Genomic DNA, 21,602 nt, shown 5'->3' on the forward strand with positions numbered 1-21,602 from the left:
CACTGGTCATTTTTAGAAATGGCCTTTGTCAGGATAATGATTTAAAATCTGACCAGCTGCTGTGATGATGTAATGCTGGGAATGAGTAAGCAAGGTTTTTGGGCTGATATCACTTTAAGAGCCTGTAATAAAAAGAGGCCCTGTTGGCACGTATCTATCTCTCTGTATGTGCTTCCCTGCTGTAATTGCTGTTGTCTAAGGTTTGACTAAAATCCATGTATGTATATAGTCTTTGTCTCATCTAGTCACACTGTGCACACTCTGACAATCTTACCTGCTTAGAGTTGGTCAGATAAAGTTTGGCTGCAAGATTGATGACCTGCAGCTTCACAATGTCCTCCTCGCTGGTGAAGGACTTGGCCATTTTGCGCAGAACGTCTGGGGCAATCTTGGGCACATGTTCACAGTATTCACCTATCAGCCATAAGATACTGGCCCGGGCCATGGGAACCTATACACAAAAGAAAGTGACATTTGGGCTTTCCTCATCCTCTCATGGTCCACCGCATGCTACCCAAGTAGAGGCTCTTCCTCAGCTCTTGTTCAAACCTGGATGTTATCGGTCAGCTTGGCCATATGCTTGATGATCTCACTGTGTTGAGATGGCTGCATCTGTAGAAGCTTCTTAATGACAACCACCGACTCGGCCACCACCAGTTCTAAGTAGGATGATGGAGAAAATAGAAAGGTAAGACATAAACCAGACCAGCTCAACTCTTAAGAGAAAAATGAGATAAAAGTCTCAGGAGATCTGAAAAAAGACATCACAGGCAACTTCACAACAGTTGCTCTGAAGAACATAGCAATGGGCCACATACTGGCCTCCCTTTCTTAACCCTTAAATTAATCAGCGGAACAGCTTGCCTCCAGAAGTTGTGAATGCCCCAACACTGGAAGTCTTTAAGAAGATGTTGGATAGCCATTTGTCGGAAACGGTATAGGGTTTCCTGCCTAGGCAGGGGGTTGGACTAGAAGACCTCCAAGGTCCCTTCCAACTCTGCTATTATATTATATTGTGTGTATACATGTATGGATATAAAGGGAAAAATTGAGGTATAACGGATGTACGTATACCAATGCAGAAATGTTGCAAAGATGACAGTTGTGTTACAAAACTGGGTGGTGGTGGTGGTAAACCTGTTAAATAAAAATTACTTTAAAAAAAAATTGCCTGCATCACTGTTCTATCCATTTTTTGACCTGGTTCCATCATCTTTGGAGCATTATCCAACAAACATGTCGTTTCTAAGCACATGACCTCACCATCTCGGTTGGAGAGCAGCTGAACAAGTCCGTTGAGACAGGTGTCCCGGACTCGGCCGATGTTAGTGGCGCAACGGCCAATGGCCTGAATTGTGGCTGCCACAAAGTCTTTATCCATGCTGCGGATGTAAGTCTGGAGGAAGAGAAGAAACCAACATTTGAAAGCAAAATGTATCAAAACAAAGAGAAATAATGGCTTCGGATAGAAAAGTTCATTATCATGTACATTATACCCCGAGGTGGGGGGGGGGGGAAACACCCTGGGCTAAATTATTTTCTATATATTACCTGAAATTCCCGCAAAATGGTAGAAATGTTGGTTTCATTAGCCAGGTTGGTCAAAACTTCCAGCTGGCAGGATAGGGGGAAAAAGCAGAAGAGGTAATGTTTGAATGTCTTTTAATATCAAGGCTTCCTTGAGCAGGCAGAAAAGCAAGGATGATAGTTTGAAAAGAAAAGAAAATGAACTGTTTGGAAACCGATATATTTTGGGGGTTTGGGGTCTCCAAACTAATATATAGTACCTTGAGGATCTTAATCTGGGTGGGATCAGTTGATCGGATGTAGAAGCTTTTGAGGTAGGGCTCAAACATTCCCTGGTAGAGCGAGGCGGGGGGTGGGGAGGAAAAGGAGGAAGAGAGAGAAACAGATTCAGTTTTATAAATTCTGTAAGATTCTCTGGTTTTCTAGGAATCAAAGAAAGATTCTCTTCGGGGATTTATAATTGCTCCCTCTCTGACCAATGGAATAAGTAGGGCGTGGGAGCCCTCCAACAAAACCTGGACCCACATTATGTCAACAATTCCCAGTTAGACAAGGAAAGAGGGACTCACCCTACGCTTGATGGACATGGTGGCCACGTTCTGAAGCACTACATATTGAACCTCACTGCAAGACAGACAGACGGACAGTCGTTAATCAGGTTGGACTGTCCTGAGATCCCCTATCATCAAAAATGGGATTATTCTTAGTTTGTACAAGAATGTTAGTGAATATCTGCTTTCCTCAATCAATCGTTCTCCAGAAGTGATGGAATTACAATCCCCATTTCTAGCCAGCAGACAGGACTTGGGATACCTGTGTACTACAGTACGACTTTGAGAAAAAAGCTTGTTAAACTGATGGATGTGACCGGGGAGGGGGGAGTGGGCTGCTATGGGTTTGCCCGGGTTTAGGACAGGGGTGGGTTCCTGCCAGATCCAACCTCTTCTATAGAAGAGGTTCCACAAATCTACAGTGCCGTTTAGAACCGGTTCCAGATCCCTCCCCCCGCCCATCCGCACATCATCAAGGTGAAGAGCGAGAGGAGGAATTCTGGGAGTTGAAGTCCACACGTCTTAAAGCTGTCAAGTTTGAACACCACTGGGGTTTTTTTTCTAAAGGGTTAGGGGTGAAAGGGTTAGCTTTAAGACTTGCCTGCTTCGAATTCCAGAGTTTCTGAGCCAACATTTGGGTTGCTAAGCAAGAGCGTTGTTACGTGAGTTTCACACATTTTACAAGTTGGCCACGCCCACCCAGTCACATGACTGCCAAACCACTCCCACTCGGTCTCATGGCTGGCAAGCCACTCCCACAAAGCAGGCCACACCTACAGAAGAGGTTCTAAAAAATTTTGAAACCCACCACTGGTTTGGGAGAACCCATAGCTAACATTATGGCCGATTCGCAGAAGCTCCAAATCCTACCCCTGGCTGGCCCTGCCCATCCCACACCGCCGCCCCCTTCCAGGAGTCTCCATGCGGCCCGTTTTGGGTGCGAGGGAAGTGCAGAGGCTCCGGGAGGGGGCAAAACGGACCTCCTGGTATTTTCTCTCTTTCTAAGGGACCGTCCATTGTGACAAAATAAGATGCAGTCCAGAGTTGCTGGAAACCGGCAGAAATGCCCTGATTTGGTCACTTTGCTGAAAGGACACACCAGAAAAAGGGAAGCGAGATTCTGGGGTTGTAGAAAGTGGGAAGGAAACATCTGCAGACCTGTGGCTTCTGAGGAGACGGACCAGGGCCTTAGCAATGACCCCAACTTCAGCCTTGGGAGCAAGGTGGAAGTAGAGCTGAGCAACTGACATCACCACCTGGAAAACAGAGGTGGTCATTGTTGTTGTGGCCCACCAACGCTAACCGATTAGCAAACAAATTGTCTCCTGCAAACTCCACTCCCCTTTTGCTCCTCTTTTATTTATTCTGGGAGGGGCCATTCACCGTCCACCTGTGGCCTTACTCCCAAGTCGCCCTCTGTACTTTAGCTGTTCCCTTCATCTGCAACTCTGCACATGCGCACACTGGGAACAGGCTCCAGCTGTTCCTCTGCCTCACTGATGTCTGACTCTGAAGGCAGCTGATAACTGGCATACGGTCCTGGCCCCCTCTCTGCCTCCAACACAGAGCCCTCATCAGAGCCTTCCCCAGACTCCAGGACTGGCCCATCTTCCTCCCCAACCTCCTCCCTGTCTGAATTTGCTGCCAGCTCTGCTGGTTGCTGGTGGGCCACAATAGCAATAGCAGTTCGACTTATATACCGCTTCATAGGGCTTTCAGCCCTCTCTAAGCGGTTTACAGAGTCAGCATATCGCCCCCACAGTCTGGGTCCTCATTTCACCCACCTCGGAAGGATGGAAAGCTGAGTCAACCTTTGAGCCGGTGAGATTTGAACCGCCGAACTGCAGTTAGCAGTCAGCTGAAGTGGCCTGCAGTACTGCACTCTAACCACTGCACCACCTTGGCTCAACACTTAAGAGAGGGCTGTAAAGCACTGTGAAGCGGTCTATAAGTCTAAGTGCTGTTGCTATTTTCACTTGGGTCCAGCTAGCTCCACCCATTTCCTATTGGCCCTGCCCCCTTTTCTGAGGGCAGCCACAAAATGGCATGTCCCATCAATTTCAATTGGCATGACTATGGCAAACACCCTTCCGTAGGGTCTACCTCCCTTTCTCCTTTTCTTTTTCACCCATTTTGATGACCCCTCCCCCAAGACAGGGGAGGGGGCTTCTTAATTTTCAAGGCGAGCTTCCCCCCCCCCCCAACCCCAAGAAAAGGGCTCACAGCAGCATTGCGGCTTTGCAACAGGGGTTTGGTGTTGCGCAGTAGTAGCCGATGGTCGGGGTCCATCACGTAAAGCTTGCGCTTGGCCAAGGGTGTTGATTTGGCCTTGTCGTCTTTGGCATCTTCTTCTTCGGACCCGTAGAAGGTTTTCTCGGCGCTCTCTTCTAGGAGAGATTCCTGTACCTCAGAAAAACAACAAAAGGTATTTGAGGTTGAGTGTGGTGGGGTCCTTTCTCCCCCCAATCTGCAAGCAACTTCTAAAACTGCTCTACCCTGTTTCCCTGAAAATAAGACCTCCCCGGATAATAAGCCCCATCGAGCTTTTGAGCGCATGCGCTAAAATAAGCCCTCCCCTAAAATATTGCAACACAGCAGCAGCCATGAGGTGACCACGCTCACCACCTCCTGCACCTTAAAAATAATAAGACCTCCCTGAAAATAAGGCCAAGCGCTTATTTTGTGGGTCAAATTTTCAGGGAAACGCAGTACATCACTCCTTTAGCTGGGCTCACTGAGCCATCAACCTGATCGTCCGATTTAGTCCCCATTGTTATGTGAAATCAAATGGCTTATTATGTATAATATGCTGTATGTCAGGTTTCCAAATAACATCCAAAATTAAATCAGAATTCAAGGCTATGTATTGCTCAAAGTTCCAATTTATTAGGAGAGCCATGTTGGCACATCTGGGAAAACCTGAATCTGAAGGCTTCCCCGGTTTTCCCCACCCAATTGAAAGTTCAAAATCTTGCCCCCACACACCCACAAGTCCATCACATGGTCCAATCTTCCACTGCCACGCTGGCAGCTTCCACCCATCCAGTTCTGGTCAGGTGCAAAGACAAAGAATGACCTTGGCTTTCTAGAAAGAATTTTGTTATGGCTACCTGTTCTGACCCCCCTCCCTTCTCTGTTCAGGAACGAAAGCCAAACAGACATACGAAAGAATGTTTTAATCAGTCCCGGCTCTTGCTGGCTGTAAGCCCAAAAGAAACAAAGATAAGCTCTCTGGCAGCAAGTAAACAAGCTTCTCACAGCAAACCACTTATCCAAGTTGGTTTCTCTGAATCATGAACGTGAACGAGAACGTTGACTCCTGCAACCAGGGCGTGGCACAAACAGTCTCTTTTATACTCAGGAGAGGATCTTAATCAGCATCAGCTAAGCACAATCATCTCCTACAATTACGCAAGTGTTCCTTCCGTTGAGTAGCCCTTCGCCTGCATGCATCCTGAAACAACTCCCAAATGTTTTCTGAAACATTCCCTTTGATCCAATGCTCTGCCGCCACCTGGTGGCCAACCAGTCTCTCCTCACCCTGCTCAGAGTCGACATCCTGTCCAGGGTCCTCCACCTCCTCCAAGGCCAACTTATAAGTCCCCTCGCTATCGGAGTCTGGCGGCAGCTCCAACGGCACCTGCCAGGCCACAACAGCTACCTATCATCTAACTCCGTACAATCCTCCCCTCCCAATTTCCCCCAATAGAAAATACGTAGTAGAATCATAGTATAAAGTGTGGCAGGCCAAAGTCCCAAAAGAAAAGATGGTGACAGGCCTGGGACTATATACTCCAAGAACAAATCAATCACATGTTGGTTCAGTAGGGATGGCCTGACTCACCAAGTCTACAAAGACAACTGTGCTTCTTGCAATCACAAGCTATTCGGCTCTGTTCTATTCAAGTCGAAGATGCATTGTGAATTGGGACATCCTGTTCTAAGAACATAACAAGGCCTTGGGGACAGGGGGGACAGGTTTGCGCAAAAGCAGGTAAGCTGCCCTTGAAATGTGGACGGTCCAAGTTCTCACAGCTAATAACTCTGACCCCGGTCACCCTGAGAATATTACGGATGTTGGATGTTTTAACTGAGAAAGATTCAGGGAATGTAAACAACCGGTTTGTTGAGATCTCCTTTTCTCCAATGCACCATTAAGTCTCTGAAAAAGAGATTCGGAACATTTCCGTTCTAATGTCCCTCTGAGGTATATCGATTCCAAGTCGAAAATACGTGGGATTCTTGTCCCTGACAGGATTTCTGTCAGGCCCCAAGAACCAAGAAAGACTTGGGAAGTGACTTCTGAGAAATGTCCTTTATTGTTCTCCTCACCTACAGACAGAAATCGCGCCAGACCAAAGCAATTGTTGGCGTTCACTGTACATATACGCTGAGAATGGCTTCTTGACTCTTTTTTTTCCTTCCCAACCAGACTTCGCCATCTCTTACTCTTCTGGAATGCGGCTCCTCCCTTCAGGGAATCCAGACTACATTCCACCACACTAACCCTTCCCATCTCAATTGCATCGTGTCAGAAGCACTGACGTGTTTCCAGGTTGAAAGGATTAGCTGGCGACATCACCGTTGCCTGTGGGGAGGGGGTCCTTTCATATCCCCAGCCGGGGTGAAATTCAGCAGATTCTGACAGGTTCTGGAGAACCAGGAGTGGAAATTTTGAGCAGTTCGGAGAACCGGCAAATACCACCTCTGGCGGATCCCAGAGTGGAGTGGGAATGGGGATTTTGCAGCATCCTTCCCCTGCCACGCCCACCAAGTCACGCCCATAGAACCAGTAGTAAAAAAAAGTTGAATTTCACCATTGTCCCCTGGAGGAGCTGGAACAAAGGATGGGAACTCACCCCGCCCCATGGCAGCACTTGGGTCTCGAACATGGGCTTTCTAACCTCCAACCCACCTCAATACATCTTGCTAAAAAGAAGCTTCTGATAATCGTGCTTGGATAAAGCAGAGGTCACCAACCAGTGGTCCATGGAGAAAATGTTGGTGGTCCACAGAAAAATTATTTGCATTTTTTACATTGCACTAAATGCTATTTATCCTTTTTAAAAATTCACATTAGTGGTCTGCAGGATTCAAAATGATGAATTTAGTGGTCCCTGAGATCGGAAAGGTTGGTGACTCCTGGGATAAAGCACCACATCCTATTCAGGGAGCTAGTAACTAAAGGATCTGATAAGGCAGGGGTGTCAAACTCAAGGCCAGGGGTGGCCGGATCCGGCCCATGGGGCCGCCTGCAAAGAGCGAAGGACCGGCCCACGGTGCCTCTTCGCGGCCCTCCTGAGCTCTGTTTTCGGCCACGAAGGCCTCCTACAACCCTCTGCCAGAGAAAAGAGAGTCCAGGCAGGCCACGCACCCCGAGCTCCGCCTTTGCTGGCAGAGAGCTGGGGGCTATCGTGGCCAAAAACGGAGCCTCAACGAGTGACATCGAGCTGGCCACGCCCAACCCAGCCATGCCGACCTCCAGGCCCCCAAGACAACCCTGATGCGGCCCTCAATGAAATCGAGTTTGACACCCCTGTGATAGAGGGACCCCTATGCCACCCGCTCCTTGACTCACGTTCAGGTTGGGGCTGAGGAACTGGGTGCGGGCATAGCGGGTCAACATGTTAATGATGACCACCTGGCCCCATTCCTCCACGTCGATCAGCAGGTTGCACAACTTGCGGTAATTCTTGTGAATCAGGTCGATGCGTTCAGGGCAGACTTCCTCGAATGCCATCACCACGCTGCCAGCCACCAACTGGACAAGAAGACAGAGAACACAATTCACACATTAAGAGCCTGTGTAGGTTCAGAGCAGAGAAACAAGGGTCTTTTGTAGATGTTTTCAACAATTGTGAGAAGGCTCTTCCTTGGTCCTGTTAAAGGAGACAAAGGGACTATAAGTCTCTTTTTAAAACAGGGGTTTTTTTTTGTCTTCCCCATCAGTTCATCCTTCTTTAAATTCTTGTAGCAGCCTGAACACAAAAACAAAGCATGAGATTTTATGATTATCCAGCGCCTGATAATAGAACTTAGACTTATATATCACTTCGCAGGGCTTTCCAGCCCTCTCTAAGCGGTTTACAGAGTCAGCATGTTTGCCCCCCAACAATCTGGGTCCTTCTTTTACCCACCTCAGAAGGATGGGAGGCTGAATCAACCTTCAACCTGGTGAGATTCGAACTGCGAAATTGCAGGCAGCCAGCCGGAAGCAGAAGTAGCCTGCAGTACTGCTCTCTAACCACAGCGTCACCATGGCTCATCTATCTATCTATCTATCTATCTATCTATCTATCTATCCCTATCTATCTATCCTTATCTATCTATCTATCATCTATCTATCTATCTACCTACCTACCTACATCTATCTATCTATCTATCTATCTATCTATCTATCTATCGATCTATCTATCTATCTATCTATCTATATCTATCATCTTATCTATCTATCTTATCTATCTATCTATCTATCTATCATCTATCTATCTATCTATCTAATCTATCAATCTATCTATTTATCTATCTATCATCTATCCACCTACCTACCTACCTACCTACCTACCTACCTACCTACCTACCTACCTACCTACATCTATCTATCTATCTATCTATCTATCTATCTATCTATCTATCTATCTATCTATCTATCATCTATCTATCTATCTATCTATCTATCTATCTATCGCAATAGCATCTTTTTTTTGCAATAGCCCTTGGACTTATATACTGCTTCACAGTCCTTTCCAGCCCTCTCTAAACGGTTTACAGAGTCAGCCTATTGTCCCCCAACAATCTGGGTCCTCATTTTACCCACCTCGGAAGGATGGAAGGCTGAGTCAACCCTGAGCCAGTGGGACTGAAACTGCCAAACTGCCGGCAGTCAGCAGAAGTAGCCTGCAGCCCTGCATTCTAACTAACTGTGCCACCGCAGCGCATAATCCAAACAGTATCACTTGGGGCAACCTGTCAATCTACAACAGTCGTGCTCAACTTTATGAATGTTAAAAGTGCATGGACTTCAACTCCCAGAATGCCTTCCTCAGCATGCTGTGGAATTCTGGGAGTTGAAGACCATGCTTAATCTTAAAGTCCACCAGGGTTGAGAAATGCTATCTCAAGATGCCATTGGTATAGCGTTTTGCAAATCCATTTTTTCTTTCTTTCTCAATGTTCTTCTCTTATCTCCACCCGCTCCCGAGACAGTCTTACTCACCGTGGTCTTATCGGCCAGCAGCTTCTCAATGACCTCAATTAACTGGTCTTTCTGGTCTGAATCAAGGCTGCAAGGAACAGACAAAGCCATTGGGTGCATAAACCTTTCCCTAAAAGCTGAGTCAACATACTGTGTCCTACCACGATATGAATTATTTCACGTTGAGAGGCATTTAAACATAATTCACTGTTTGAAATTCCCACGCCCGCCTCATCCCTGCATTCACACAGAAACATATATCTGTATATTTGCTCTCTCTGTGTGTGTGTTTAAGGCACAAAAACCCACAGTAGGACCACATCAGGAGTGAAATCCAGCAGGTTCTAACAGGTTCTGGAGCACTGGTAGCGGAAATTTTGAGTAGTTCAGAGAACCGGCAAGCACCATCTCTGACTAGTCCCCGAGTGGGGTAGGAATGAAGATTTTGCAGTATCTTTCCCCTGCCCCGCCACCCACCAAGCCAGGCCCACAGAACTGGTAGTAAAAAAAAATTTGAATTTCACCACTGGACCACATTACACCCTCAAAAGCTTTGGCAGTTACCCCCCAATTCCTTACCACAAAACACATTATCTTTAAACACCCTAGAGAAATCGTATTGACTGTCTTCAATGAACATGAATGTATTTATTCAACCCATATTTATTTAGCTTTTAACCTGCCTTCTCATGTATTTGCCCTCGCTCTGTTATGCTGTGGGACGCCACCTCCCTTCATACTTTTGAAAGAACAAACGTGGCCCTCATCCAGAAATTTTGCACACCCCTGTGCAAACAGGCAGGCATAAGGATGTGAGCCAAGCACACCGAAATACAGTATTTAACACCTAGGCTCTTGGCTAGGCTCTTGATCATTTGCTTTAGCACTTATATCTACCTGATTAGATTTAGATTTTTTTTAAACCTTGCATTTATGATGTTTATAAAAAACCCAAGGCAGCAAATATATAGCAATAGCAATAGCAGTTAGACTTATATACCGCTTCATAGGGCTTTCAGCCCTCTCTAAGCGGTTTACAGAGTCAGCATATCGCCCCCAACAACAATCCGGGTCCTCATTTCACCCACCTCGGAAGGATGGAAGGCTGAGTCAACCCTGAGCCGGTGAGATTTGAACAGCCGAACTGCAGAACTGCAGTCAGCTGAAGTAGCCTGCAGTGCTGCATTTAACCACTGCGCCACCTCGGCTCTCTAATACTCTCTTCTCCTATTTTCTCCACAACAATAACCTTGTGAGGTGGATTGGATTGAGAAAGAGAGGGACTGGACCAGAGTTACCCGGCCAGCTTTCAATACCTAAGGTAGGACTAGAACTCACCATTTCCTGGTGATTGGCCCAAAATCAACCCCCTGGATTTTGTGCTTCAAGTGAGACTAGAATTCACAGCCTCCTGGTGATTGACCCAAAGTCAACCAACTGGCTTTCAGGCCTAAAGCGGGATTAGAATTTACCATCACCTAGGGACTGGCCCAAAATTAACCTTCTGGGTTTTATGCCTAAAGTGAAACTAGAATTCACAGCCTCCTGGTGATTGACCCAAAGTCAACCAACTGGCTTTCAGACCTAAGGCGGGACTAGAACGCACCATCTCCTGGCGATTGGCCCAAAATCAACCTGCTGGATGTTATGCCTAAAGTGGGACTAGAATTGCCAGTCTCCTGATGATTGGCCCAATCAATCCATTGGCTTTCAGGCCTAAGGAGATACTAGAACTCACCATCTCCTGGTTTCTAGTCTGATGCCTTTGCCTCTAGACCAAGGAACCTCAAAAGACCTTGGCATTTGCACCCTGGCTGCTGCCCAAATCTCTCAACAGGAACCAGTTGCAATGGGCCCAGCCAAACCGTGGTTCTGAAGAGATCCCCCTTACCTGTACAGCTTAGGAATGGCGTGAGCTGCGGTTTTGCGCACATACGGAGACATGTCCGAGGCTGCCTCCTTGATGGCCAACATCATGATGGGGACAATGATGGGGACACGGATGCTGGAGAGGACCCGTAGGGCGCTGGCTCGAATCAGCTGATTGGGATCCTGGAATTTCCAAGAAGAAATTGGGAAGAGACTTTCCAGGCAACGGTTCTCCCCAGCTGGAAGATTTCAAGCTAACCCCACTTTCATAAGGACACGGGTAAACCTGTTGGAAGTCGGAGGAAATCACCTCCAGTGCTCAATGCATTCGGACATCCCATTCCACCCCCTCCCCATTACAATTAGTCCTTGACTTACAACCAGGGGTGGTATACACTTCCCTTCCCTACCGGTTCGCAAATGTGCGTGCATGCACATTTGAGATCCTTCCGCGCATGCACTTTTTGGTGAAAAAAAGGGGCTTAAATGGGATTCCATAGAGCCGGGCGCTGGTGGGTGGAGTCACTCACAATTTCCGCTACCAATTCAGGTGATCCAATCCAAACCGGTAGAATACCACCTGTGGACCAGTTCTTAGTGATAGTTCGAAATTACAACAGGTATCCCAAGAGCTACTTACAACCAGGTTTCCCAACATCGGGGGCTCCCCCATAGTTATGTGACCATATTTTGAGTGCTGAGCAACCGGCTCTCATTTACAATCATTTACAGAGTTGTGTGACCCCTATTTATGATGGTTTTGCTGGCCCCTAGTGAATAATGGGCTTGCTTAATGACGGACTGCTGCGTTTGCCACAAATAAAAGGTCACAAAATCGGGTCTGGTCGGATCCCTTTATGACCATCATGACTGTAGTGGCGATTACAGTCATAATTCGAAGACCTTCTGTATAGGCAAATGCACTACAAGAGGGATTGTCCGATGAGCATCTCAATGACCAACCTTGAGTCCTCGCTGGAAAGTTGAGATCGATAATAAGGCCAAATCTTGCTGTTCTTCTGCATATCGGACAAGGTAGACGTAGACCAGCTTCTTCACCTGGCAGGAAAATAGCAGAAAGATCAGGCAGGAACCAAGAACTTCTGTTCTTTTTCAGCTATCAACCCTTTTCCTTGGTGAAGAGTAGAACACGCCATAGAATAGAGTAGAGTAGAATTCTTGATTGGCCAAGTGTGAGTAGAGCAGGGCAGAGTTGACTAGAGTAGGGAGTAGAGTAGAATAGAATAGGGAATTGGGAGTAGAGTAGAGTTGACTAGAGTAGGGAATAGAGTAGAATAGAATAGGGAATTGGGAGTAGAGTAGAGTTGACTAGAGTAGGGAGTAGAGTAGAATAGAATAGAGAATTGGAAGTAGAGTAGAGTTGACTAGAGTAGGGAGTAGAGTAGAATAGAATAGGGAATTGGGAGTAGAGTAGAGTTGAATAGAGTAGGGAATAGAATTGAATAGAGTAGGGAATAGAGTAGAATAGAGTAGAATAGAATAGAACAGAACAGAACAGAATAGGCAAGAGTCCTCAAACTTTTTAAACAAGGAGCCAAATCACAGCCCCTCAGACAATTGGGGTGGGGGCAGACCAGCTGCGTGGGCGTGGCTAGGTGGTCATATGGCTGGTTGGGCATGGCCAATTTAGCAGTCCAAATAATACACACAAATTAAACTTTAATTTGTTATGCTCCTGGAAGTGGAAAGCAGGTTAGTGAAGGGATGTGGCTGTCTTAGAGTGTGTATGAGGGTCTCTCTCTCTCTCTCTCTCTGTGTCTCTCTCTCCATCTCTCTCTCTCTCTCTCTCTCTCTCTCTCTCTCTCTTTCTCTCTGTCTTTTTTTCTCTTCTCTGTCTCTCTCTCCCTTCCTCTCTCTCCCTCACTCTCTCTTGGCTGGGGAGGCAAGGCCTCCGCACTTCCCATTTTTGGCCTCCAGAAGGTAGGCAAAGGCCAGCAGGTAGGTGGGGCAATGTGGGTGGGGCAGCCTCATGGTCCCACACGGGCCAGATTAATTATTTTGGCGGGCCGTACCCACCCTGTGGGCCGTGGTTTGAGGATCCCTGTTCTAAGAAGTTCTCCACCTTGCTGAAACATATCAAAAAATTAGAAGCATCTTCAGCAGAGAAACCCCCGCAGCTGCCTCTCCTTGGCTAAGTGTGTATGTTGCACTAGCCACAAGCCACAGTTGCCTAACCACACGCCACAGAGTCACAGAATATCATCTGTTCCAAACAAACTTCTGCTTTTTCGGTTTAGGGCAGTGTTTCTCAACCTTGGCAAATTGAAGATGTCTGGACTTCAACTCCCAGCATTCGCTGGCTGGGGAATTCTGGGAGTTGAAGTCCGGACATCTTCAAGTTGCCAAGGTTGAGAAACACTGGTTTAGGGCAATGTGTAGACACAGGTAATGCATGCACAAGATGACTTACCTCGATGTTTTTGCAAGCCACATTTTTGACCACAGCTGGGAAGAGGTCTGATGCGTTCTTGCCTCGAGCGATCATCTGGGGGGCAGGACAAACAGCCACGGGATTAGTGAGAGGAGAATGCGGTGTAGGAAACTTCCATCATCAAATGTTGTGGTCCCTTTGGACTCTTCCCGAGATAGCATCCTACCTCTCTCAATACTTTAAATCTATGTTTCTCAACCTTGGCAATTTTAAGATGAGTGGACTTCAACTCCCAGAATTCCCCAGCCAGCCAGGGGTTCTGGGAGATGAAGTCCACTCATCTTACAGTGGTTAAGGTTGAGAAATACTGCTTTAGATATAAGGTTTTGAGATGTCACACTCTCATAAACATGTTTGGCCTCAAGATCCTGTTCATAAAACCTCGATGGATTGTATTTTTTTTCCCCAAGAATCAATCCCAAAAAGTTGACATTAAGTGGAGAGGAGAAGAGAGAAAGGATAACCTTCATGCAAGTCCAGAGGGGAAGGGATGCTGGATCTTGATCTCCTTAAACAGAAGGATGTTCTGACCGAGGCTTCCCAACAGCATGAAGCAAACTCTTTGTCCTGACAAAAAACCCTTTTATTGATTTCCTGTGAATTCTGCTCATTCCCGTCCAGTCTTTCAAGGGAGGATTTACAGTCACAGACCTTATCAAGCTTGGAAAGCTGCCAGGCCGAGCTCTGCAAAACTTGGCAAGGAGTCTTGGAGAGTCACGAACCAATTAAGCGAACTAATTGTCTCCTGCAAACTCCACTCCCCTTTCGCTCCTCTTTTCTTTCCTCTGGGAGGGGCCATTCATTGTCCACCTGTGGTCTTACTCCCAAGTCAACCCCTGTTCTTTAGCTGTTCCCTTCGTCTGGCAACTCTGCACATGCGCACACTGGGAACAGGCTTCAGCTGTTCGTCTGCCTCACTGATGTCTGACTCTGAAGGCAGTTGATAACTGGCATACGGCTCTGGCCCCTCTCTGCCTCCAACACAGAGCCCTCATCAGAGCCTTCCCCAGACTCCAGGACTGGCCCATGTTCCTCCCCAACCTCCTCACTGTCCGAAAGTGCTGCCAGCTCCACTGGCCCCTGGCAGGCCACAACAAAGGAGAGCGCTGGGTCTTGGCCATCATCTCACAATCAAAGGGTCTGTTAAACAGACGTGACAGCACTGAAGAGATACTCACCGCCACAATCCTCTTCATCGCTTCCAGTTTTAAGGAATCCTTGTTGCTGTCCAGCATCTCTTTGAGATCATCATGTCTAGAAAGAAACACAGAGAGGGTTGCAGGAACTCGAAACAATGGGAGTCCCAGTGTATTTGACGCGGATTCTGATGAACTTGTTAGGGGACTGAATTCTCACCACCTCGGTTGAGCTGGGAACTATGTCCAACTCAGTGGAGGAAGGCAGAGAAAAGAAAGGCAGATGGAAGGGGAGGAGGAGGAGCAATTAAGTTCCCAATTCTAAACTAAAGAAAACCTGGGGGAAAGGAAACCAACATTTTTCAACCTCCATCAATTTAAGCATGCTGGTTGGGGCAATTCTGGGAATTGAAGGCACAGCTTAAAGTTGGAAAGGTTGAGGAACACTGGCCAAAAGTGACTGGCCAACTGCTGTACAACTTCCAAAGATGAAAGATATTTTTTCACCTGATGAAAAAAGAAAGATACTCACAACATGCCAACATATATAGGCTTAATGAACATAACAAAGGATAACTCTATGAATATTCTGTCCAAAACAGAATTCAACTCTCTTCTTCCCAACAGAAAAGACAAATCTAATCAACTGGGCATATAAGCCATCATGGGGTTAGCTCAGATTTTAGCTGAGGGTTACATGGATCCAACTAATCATGGTTTAATCAACAAATCCTTGCTGAGTTCATTCATGAACACAACAATGGCCAGGATTCAATCATGAAGACCCATGCTTTGGTCAATAGGCCAGAATGCTGAGCTACAATACAAGCTTTGACTCATAAAACAGGATGTCTGGATTCATGTACTTTCCTCAATCCCTACTCACCCAGATAGTGGCTTTCTGCCTTGTGTGAACCCAACAATTGTTTCTTCAATCTGTGCTTGCTACGAGACTCCAAAACATGGCAGAGAGAAGATGGAGAAATACAGGTAAACTTTGACTTATGATCGGTTGCATAATGGCAATTTAGACTCTCCCACAGTGGGACGCGGTGACTCAGTGGCTAAGACGCTGAGCTTGTCAATCAGAAAGGTTCACACTTCGGCGGTTTGAATCCCTAGCGCCACATAACGGAGTGAGCTCCCGTGACTTGTCCCAGTTTCTACCAACCTAGCAGTTCGAAAGCACGTAAAAAATGCAAGTAGAAAAATAGGAGCCACCTTTGGTGGGAAGGTAACAGCGTTCCATGCGCCTTCAGAGTTTAGTCATGCCGGATACATGACCACGGAGACGTCTTCGGACAGCGCTGGCTCTTCAGCTTTGAAACAGAGATGAGCACCGTCCCTTAGAGTCGGGAACGACTAGCTCATATGTGTGAGGGGAACCTTTACCTAGACCCCCCCAAAAGGTACTTATGATCCACATTCAAACCTGGCCCATGGTCAGGTGAACATATTCCAGCCCAGATTGATAGTCATTTGCAGCATTTTGCATCCACATGACCACAATTTACAATGTACTTTGCCAGAAATTGTGGTTTACTTCCAGTTTCCCCAGCAAAAAAAAACCCCACCCCGAGGTGGCACAGTGGTTAGGGTGCAGTACTGCAGGCCACTTCAGCTGACTGTTATCTGCAGTTCGGCGGTTCAAATCTCACCGGCTCAAGGTTGACTCAGCCTTCCATCCTTCCGAGGTGGGTGAAATGAGGACCCAGACTGTGGGGGCGATATGCTGACTCTGTAAACCGCTTAGAGAGGGCTGAAAGCCCTATGAAGCAGTATATAAGTCTAACTGCTAACTAACTAACAGCGAACCATAGGTTCCCTTAATGATCACAGTGTTCACTACATGGCCGCTGCAAAACAGGTCATAAAATTGGGTGCGATCACATGTGACATGCTTAATGGCCATCACGACTCAGGACCAAAATATCAGGCTTCATTATGGTCATAAGTCAAGGGCTACCTGTAGAAGGTAGCTTATCGGTCATGCCACCTGGAGAGGAATCTGATCTCGGGGGCTTGTTTATACCCAAGCAATCCAATCCCCACCGAAGGCTGTGAAATATTTATCACACGGTGAACTCATCCGGAACAACAGGAAAGTGAGAAGGCGGAAACAGTGGGGGGGGGAAAAAGTAGCACAAAGAAAATGGCTTGTTTCACTGTGACTGAGCAAGCTGCGGGAACCTGGCTTGTTCCACAGCTCAGCAGAACTGGCAAACAAGAGCTTGATCCAACAAGTCACACTTAAAACCATGTTGGTCACACCTGGCTCCAAGCTGAAAGTAAAACCCGAGCCTCTCAAGGAATCCTTTGCGCGTCTGAATGCACTCGAGAGACATTGGGATGAAGCTGCTGCCCAGAGACCCCACTATAAGATGGTGTAAAGCAGTAGAAAGAGGGGTAATTCAACAGTAAAGGCGAGGGTGCGTGTATGAAATAATACTATGGAACTGTAATTTAGAAGAGACTGTCCGGGGTCTGGAAATGCAGACAACCAATTATACGCCAATGTTCTTTTCCTTGATACGATTAATCAACAGAATAATTGGACACAATTGCCCTCACATGAAACGCACCCAAAATATCTGCAACATTGACAACACTCCCTGGAGTGACTAAGTCCTAGCCCTTATTTTATAAGCCACAATGGCTCAGCTCACCCGGTGTGTTATGACAGAAAGAGACCATGATTAAACAAGCCATGAGTGATCGCAGGGGAGAACCCAACTGATGAAGGAAGTAAAATAGGCCATCCTCTGAACTGATTTTGGGAGGCGGGGACTTCAGAATAGAACAGAATAGAATAGAATAGAATAGAATAGGGAGTAGAGTACAGTAAATAGAATAGAATAAGGAATAGCACAGAATAGAGTAGAATAAAGAGTAGAGTAGAATAGAATACAATAAGGAGTAGAGTAGAATAGAATAAAGAGTAGAGTAGAATAGAATAGAATACCATAAGGAGTAGAGTAGAGTAGACTTAGAACAAGGAATAACATAGAAAAGTAGAGTAGAGTAGAATAAGGAGTAGAGTAGAATAGAATAAAGAGTAGAATAGAATAGAATACAATAAGGAATAGAGTAGACTAGAACAAGGAATAGCATAGAAGAGTAGAGTAGAGTAGAATAAGGAGTAGAGTAGAGTAGAATAGAATAGAATACAATAAGGAGTAGAGTAGACAAGAACAAGGAATAACATAGAAGAGTAGAGTAGAGTAGAATAAAGAGTAGAGTAGAGTAGATTTTTAGATTTAGATTTTATTGGAAATTTATATGCCGCCCTTTTCCCTGAGGGGACTCAGGGCGGCTTACAACAGTGAAGGGAAGGGAGTGCAAGACAAGACTTAAAAAGAAAGGAATCGTGATTAAAAGAAAATTGATCATAAAAACACAACATTCACTCAACATTCGGGCGGGGTGAGAGTAATCCTATCCCCAGGCCTGACGGGATAGCCAGTTCTTAAGGGCTGTGCGGAAGGCCTGGACTGTGGTGAGGGTACGGATCTCCACGGGGAGGTTGTTCCATAATGTCGGAGCAGCAACCGAGAAGGCTCTCCTCCGCGTAGTCGCCAGTCGGCACTGACTGGCGGATGGAATTCGGAGGAGGCCTACTCTGTGCGATCTGATGGGACGCAGGGAGGTGATTGGCAGGAGGCGGTCTCTCAAATAGTCAGATCCACTACCATGGAGCGCTTTATAGGTGGTAAGTAAGACCTTGAAGTGCACCCGACGATCAACAGGTAGCCAGCGCAGCTCACGGAGGATTGGTGTTATATGGGCGAACCGTGGTGCGCCCATGATCACTCGCGCGGCCGCATTCTGGACTAGCTGAAGTCGCCGGATGCTCTTCAAGGGCAGCCCCATGTAGAGCACATTGCAGTATTCCAGCCTAGAGATCACAAGGGCTCGAGTGACTGTTGTGAGAGCCTCCCGGTTCAGGTAGGGCCGCAACTGGCGCACCAGGCGAACCTGGGCAAATGCCCCCCTGGTCACAGCCGACAAGTGGTGGTCAAAACTCAGCTGTGGATCCAGGAGGACTCCCAAGTTGCGGACCCTATCTGAGGGGGATAAGTTTTGCCCCCCCCAGCCTGATTGGTGGAACGTTAGCCAAATTTTTGGGAGGAAAGCACAACAGCCACTCGGTCTTTTCCGGGTTGAGTACCAGTTTGTTAGCTCTCATCCAGTCTTTAACAGCCTCAAGGCCCCGGTTCATCACGTCCACCGCTTCATTGAGTTGGCACGGGGCGGACAGATACAACTGAGTATCGTCCGCATACTGGTGGTATTTTATCCCGTGCCTTCGAATGATCTCGCCCAGCGGTTTCATGTATATGTTAAATAGCAGGGGGGACAGAACCGAACCCTGCGGCACCCCATAGGTTAGGGGCCTCGGGGACGATCTCTCCCTCCCCACCAACACCGACTGCGACCTGTCCGAGAGGTAGGAGGAGAACCACTGTAAAACAGTGCCGCCCACCCCCACCTCCCGCAGTCGTCGCAGAAGGATACCATGGTCGATGGTATCGAAAGCCGCTGAGAGGTCGAGGAGAACCAGGATGGACGCATAGCCTCCATCTCTGGCTCTCCAGAGATCATCGGTCAATGCGACCAAAGCGGTTTCAGTGCTGTAACCGGGCCTGAAGCCAGACTGGAAGGGGTCAAGGTAGTTAGCTTCCTCCAAGGTACGCTGAAGCTGTAAGGCCACCACCTTCTCAACAACCTTCCCCAGAAAGGGGAGGTTGGAGACTGGACGATAGTTGTTAAGAACTGCTGGATCCAAGGACGGTTTCTTCAGGAGGGGCCTCACCACCGCCGCCTTAAGCGCGGTGGGGAGGTATCCCTCCCGAAGAGAGGCGGTAACAACCGCCTGGATCCAGCCTCGTGTCACCTCTCTGCTGTTGGCAGTCAGCCAAGAGGGACACGGGTCCAGTATGCAGGTGGAGGAACTCACAGCTCGCATAGCCTTGTCCACATCCCCGGAGGCAACATCCTGAAACTCAACCCAGAGATGGTCTACCAAGTTATTCCCCTGTGTCCCGGCTGGATCTGCAGGGGTGGAGTCCAGTTCCGATCGAAACCGAGCAATTTTGTCCGCCAAGAACTGACTATATTCCTCAGCCTTACCCTGCAGGGGGTTCCCCGTCTCCCTCCTAGAATAGAATAGAATACAATAAGGAGTAGAGTAGACTAGAACAAGGAATAGCATAGAAGAGTAGAGTAGAATAAGGAGTAGAGTAGAGTAGAATAGAATAGAATACAATAAGGAGTAGAGTAGACTAGAACAAGGAATAACATAGAAGAGTAGAGTAGAATAAGGAGTAGAGTAGAATAGAATAGAATACAATAAGGAGTAGAGTAGACTAGAACAAGGAATAGCATAGAATAGAGTAGAGTAGAACAGAACAGAACAGCTTTATTGTGTGTGATTGGACACACAAGGAATTTGTCTTTGGTGCATAAACTCTAAGTGTACATAAAAAGACAAGATACATCCGTATACATTCAGTAAGGAATTGCAGCAATACTTTGCATTATCCAGTCTAGGGATTCCCTCTACGAATGTGTGATTTCCATCTAATCAAATTATCCTGCTTCTCTTGGGTCCTACATTAAAATACCAACCCAGGCGGGCACATTTTGCGTTTCTCGCCTCTCCCCTCGTGCAGAAGGGGTTAAGCTGAAGAAACACACTTCCAAATTCACCCCAAACCTTCTCGCGCCTTTGGTGTTGATCACATCAACGGTTCTTTTCCCACTAACTGCATTATAATCAGTTGTCAAGATTTCAGCAATGCAACCCTGAGCTGTGATCTCACTGAGTCAGGGGGGGGAGGAGAACTCAGCTTTGGGGGACCAACGCAGCTGCTAGGTCTTCCCCTGGGTTGAGAGTGTTGTGTGAACCCAACCTCCCCACTGCCTTGGCATGACACTCCTTAACCCTTTCCTTCCCCAAAGGACCTGAATCTCCCCCAAAGGGCAACTTTCACAAAAGACCCTAGCTGGGGTGGGGATGGGGGAGGGGGCGCAGCTGAACTGAAGTTCCCCGTTGTGAAGCTACCTGTTGCACACCCAACCGCCTTAACAGAGAGCACCAGTATCACTTCTCACAAGTTAAAGCCTGACACGAGAGTGGCTGGGCAGACCAGGATCTACTTGGTCTTGAGAATGCAACCCAGACCTCAGCCGGCTGACCTTCCCCTTGATGGGCAGGATGGGGGTGGGGGTGGGGGGTATCCCCTGAGCCAAGCCCCTCCTTCCTTGCCTCCCCCCCTCCTCCCCGCCCTACCGGAGCGGCTGCGCCACGCTGCCCTCCAAACTGCGCTCCTGCTGCTGGGCGGCGGGGGCGGCCTCCGGGTCGGGCCCCTTCAGCAGCCTCAGCTCGTCGCCTTCCAACGTGCGGTACCAGCTCTGCGGCGCTCCGTCGGGCACCAGCACGGGGCTCTTGGCCTCCTCGGTGCCCGCCGGCGGCGCCTTGACCAAGTGGGCTGCGCCGACGGGCAGTTGCTGCAACAGCTTTTGCATGGTCCCGGGGAGGAGGTGATGGAGGAGGAGGAAGAGGAGGCTGCTGGGGTCCCCGGAGCGGCTCTCCCCAGCCAGACGCCCGCAAAGCCCCGGCTCAGCCGCCCAGCCACGTTAGCAGCTCCGCTGCCTGGCTGGCTGGCTGGCCCCGGCGCGGGAGGGGCTTCGGGGAGCCGCCAGCCACTCTCCGCCCCTCCCACCCGCCTGCCTGCCTGCCTACCGGCTGCTCGGCTGAAACCAGACACCGCCGTCTCCAGCAGCAGCCGCCGCGAAGGCGTTGGGCGCAGCGCCACCTGGCGGCCACAAGGAGCAGCTGCCCCGGTCTGCGAACCCCAGTTGGGTTCTGT

General features: G+C 48.0%; 1 protein-coding gene across 3 annotated transcripts in view; it reads right to left on the minus strand.

Moving 5' to 3' along the window:
• The window catches only part of AP3B2 (adaptor related protein complex 3 subunit beta 2), a 46,898-nt gene extending 25,520 nt beyond the window's left edge, over nt 1–21,378 (minus strand). For all 3 annotated transcript variants that reach the window (XM_032232399.1, XM_032232398.1, XM_032232400.1), the window contains exons 1-15: nt 21,023–21,378; nt 14,773–14,848; nt 13,574–13,648; nt 12,106–12,201; nt 11,165–11,325; nt 9,295–9,361; nt 7,657–7,839; nt 4,302–4,478; nt 3,237–3,334; nt 2,097–2,151; nt 1,788–1,859; nt 1,552–1,614; nt 1,264–1,396; nt 550–659; nt 275–451 (exon numbers count right to left, since the gene is read on the minus strand). In XM_032232399.1, the coding sequence (XP_032088290.1) occupies nt 275–451; nt 550–659; nt 1,264–1,396; nt 1,552–1,614; nt 1,788–1,859; nt 2,097–2,151; nt 3,237–3,334; nt 4,302–4,478; nt 7,657–7,839; nt 9,295–9,361; nt 11,165–11,325; nt 12,106–12,201; nt 13,574–13,648; nt 14,773–14,848; nt 21,023–21,258 (1,779 nt within the window). In that variant the 5' untranslated portion in view covers nt 21,259–21,378. The remainder of the gene's footprint in view (nt 1–274; nt 452–549; nt 660–1,263; nt 1,397–1,551; nt 1,615–1,787; nt 1,860–2,096; nt 2,152–3,236; nt 3,335–4,301; nt 4,479–7,656; nt 7,840–9,294; nt 9,362–11,164; nt 11,326–12,105; nt 12,202–13,573; nt 13,649–14,772; nt 14,849–21,022) is intronic.
• Between the last annotated feature and the right edge of the window lie 224 nt (nt 21,379–21,602).

Source organism: Thamnophis elegans, chromosome 16 (assembly GCF_009769535.1).
Source record: "Thamnophis elegans isolate rThaEle1 chromosome 16, rThaEle1.pri, whole genome shotgun sequence".
NCBI lineage: Eukaryota > Metazoa > Chordata > Lepidosauria > Squamata > Colubridae > Thamnophis > Thamnophis elegans.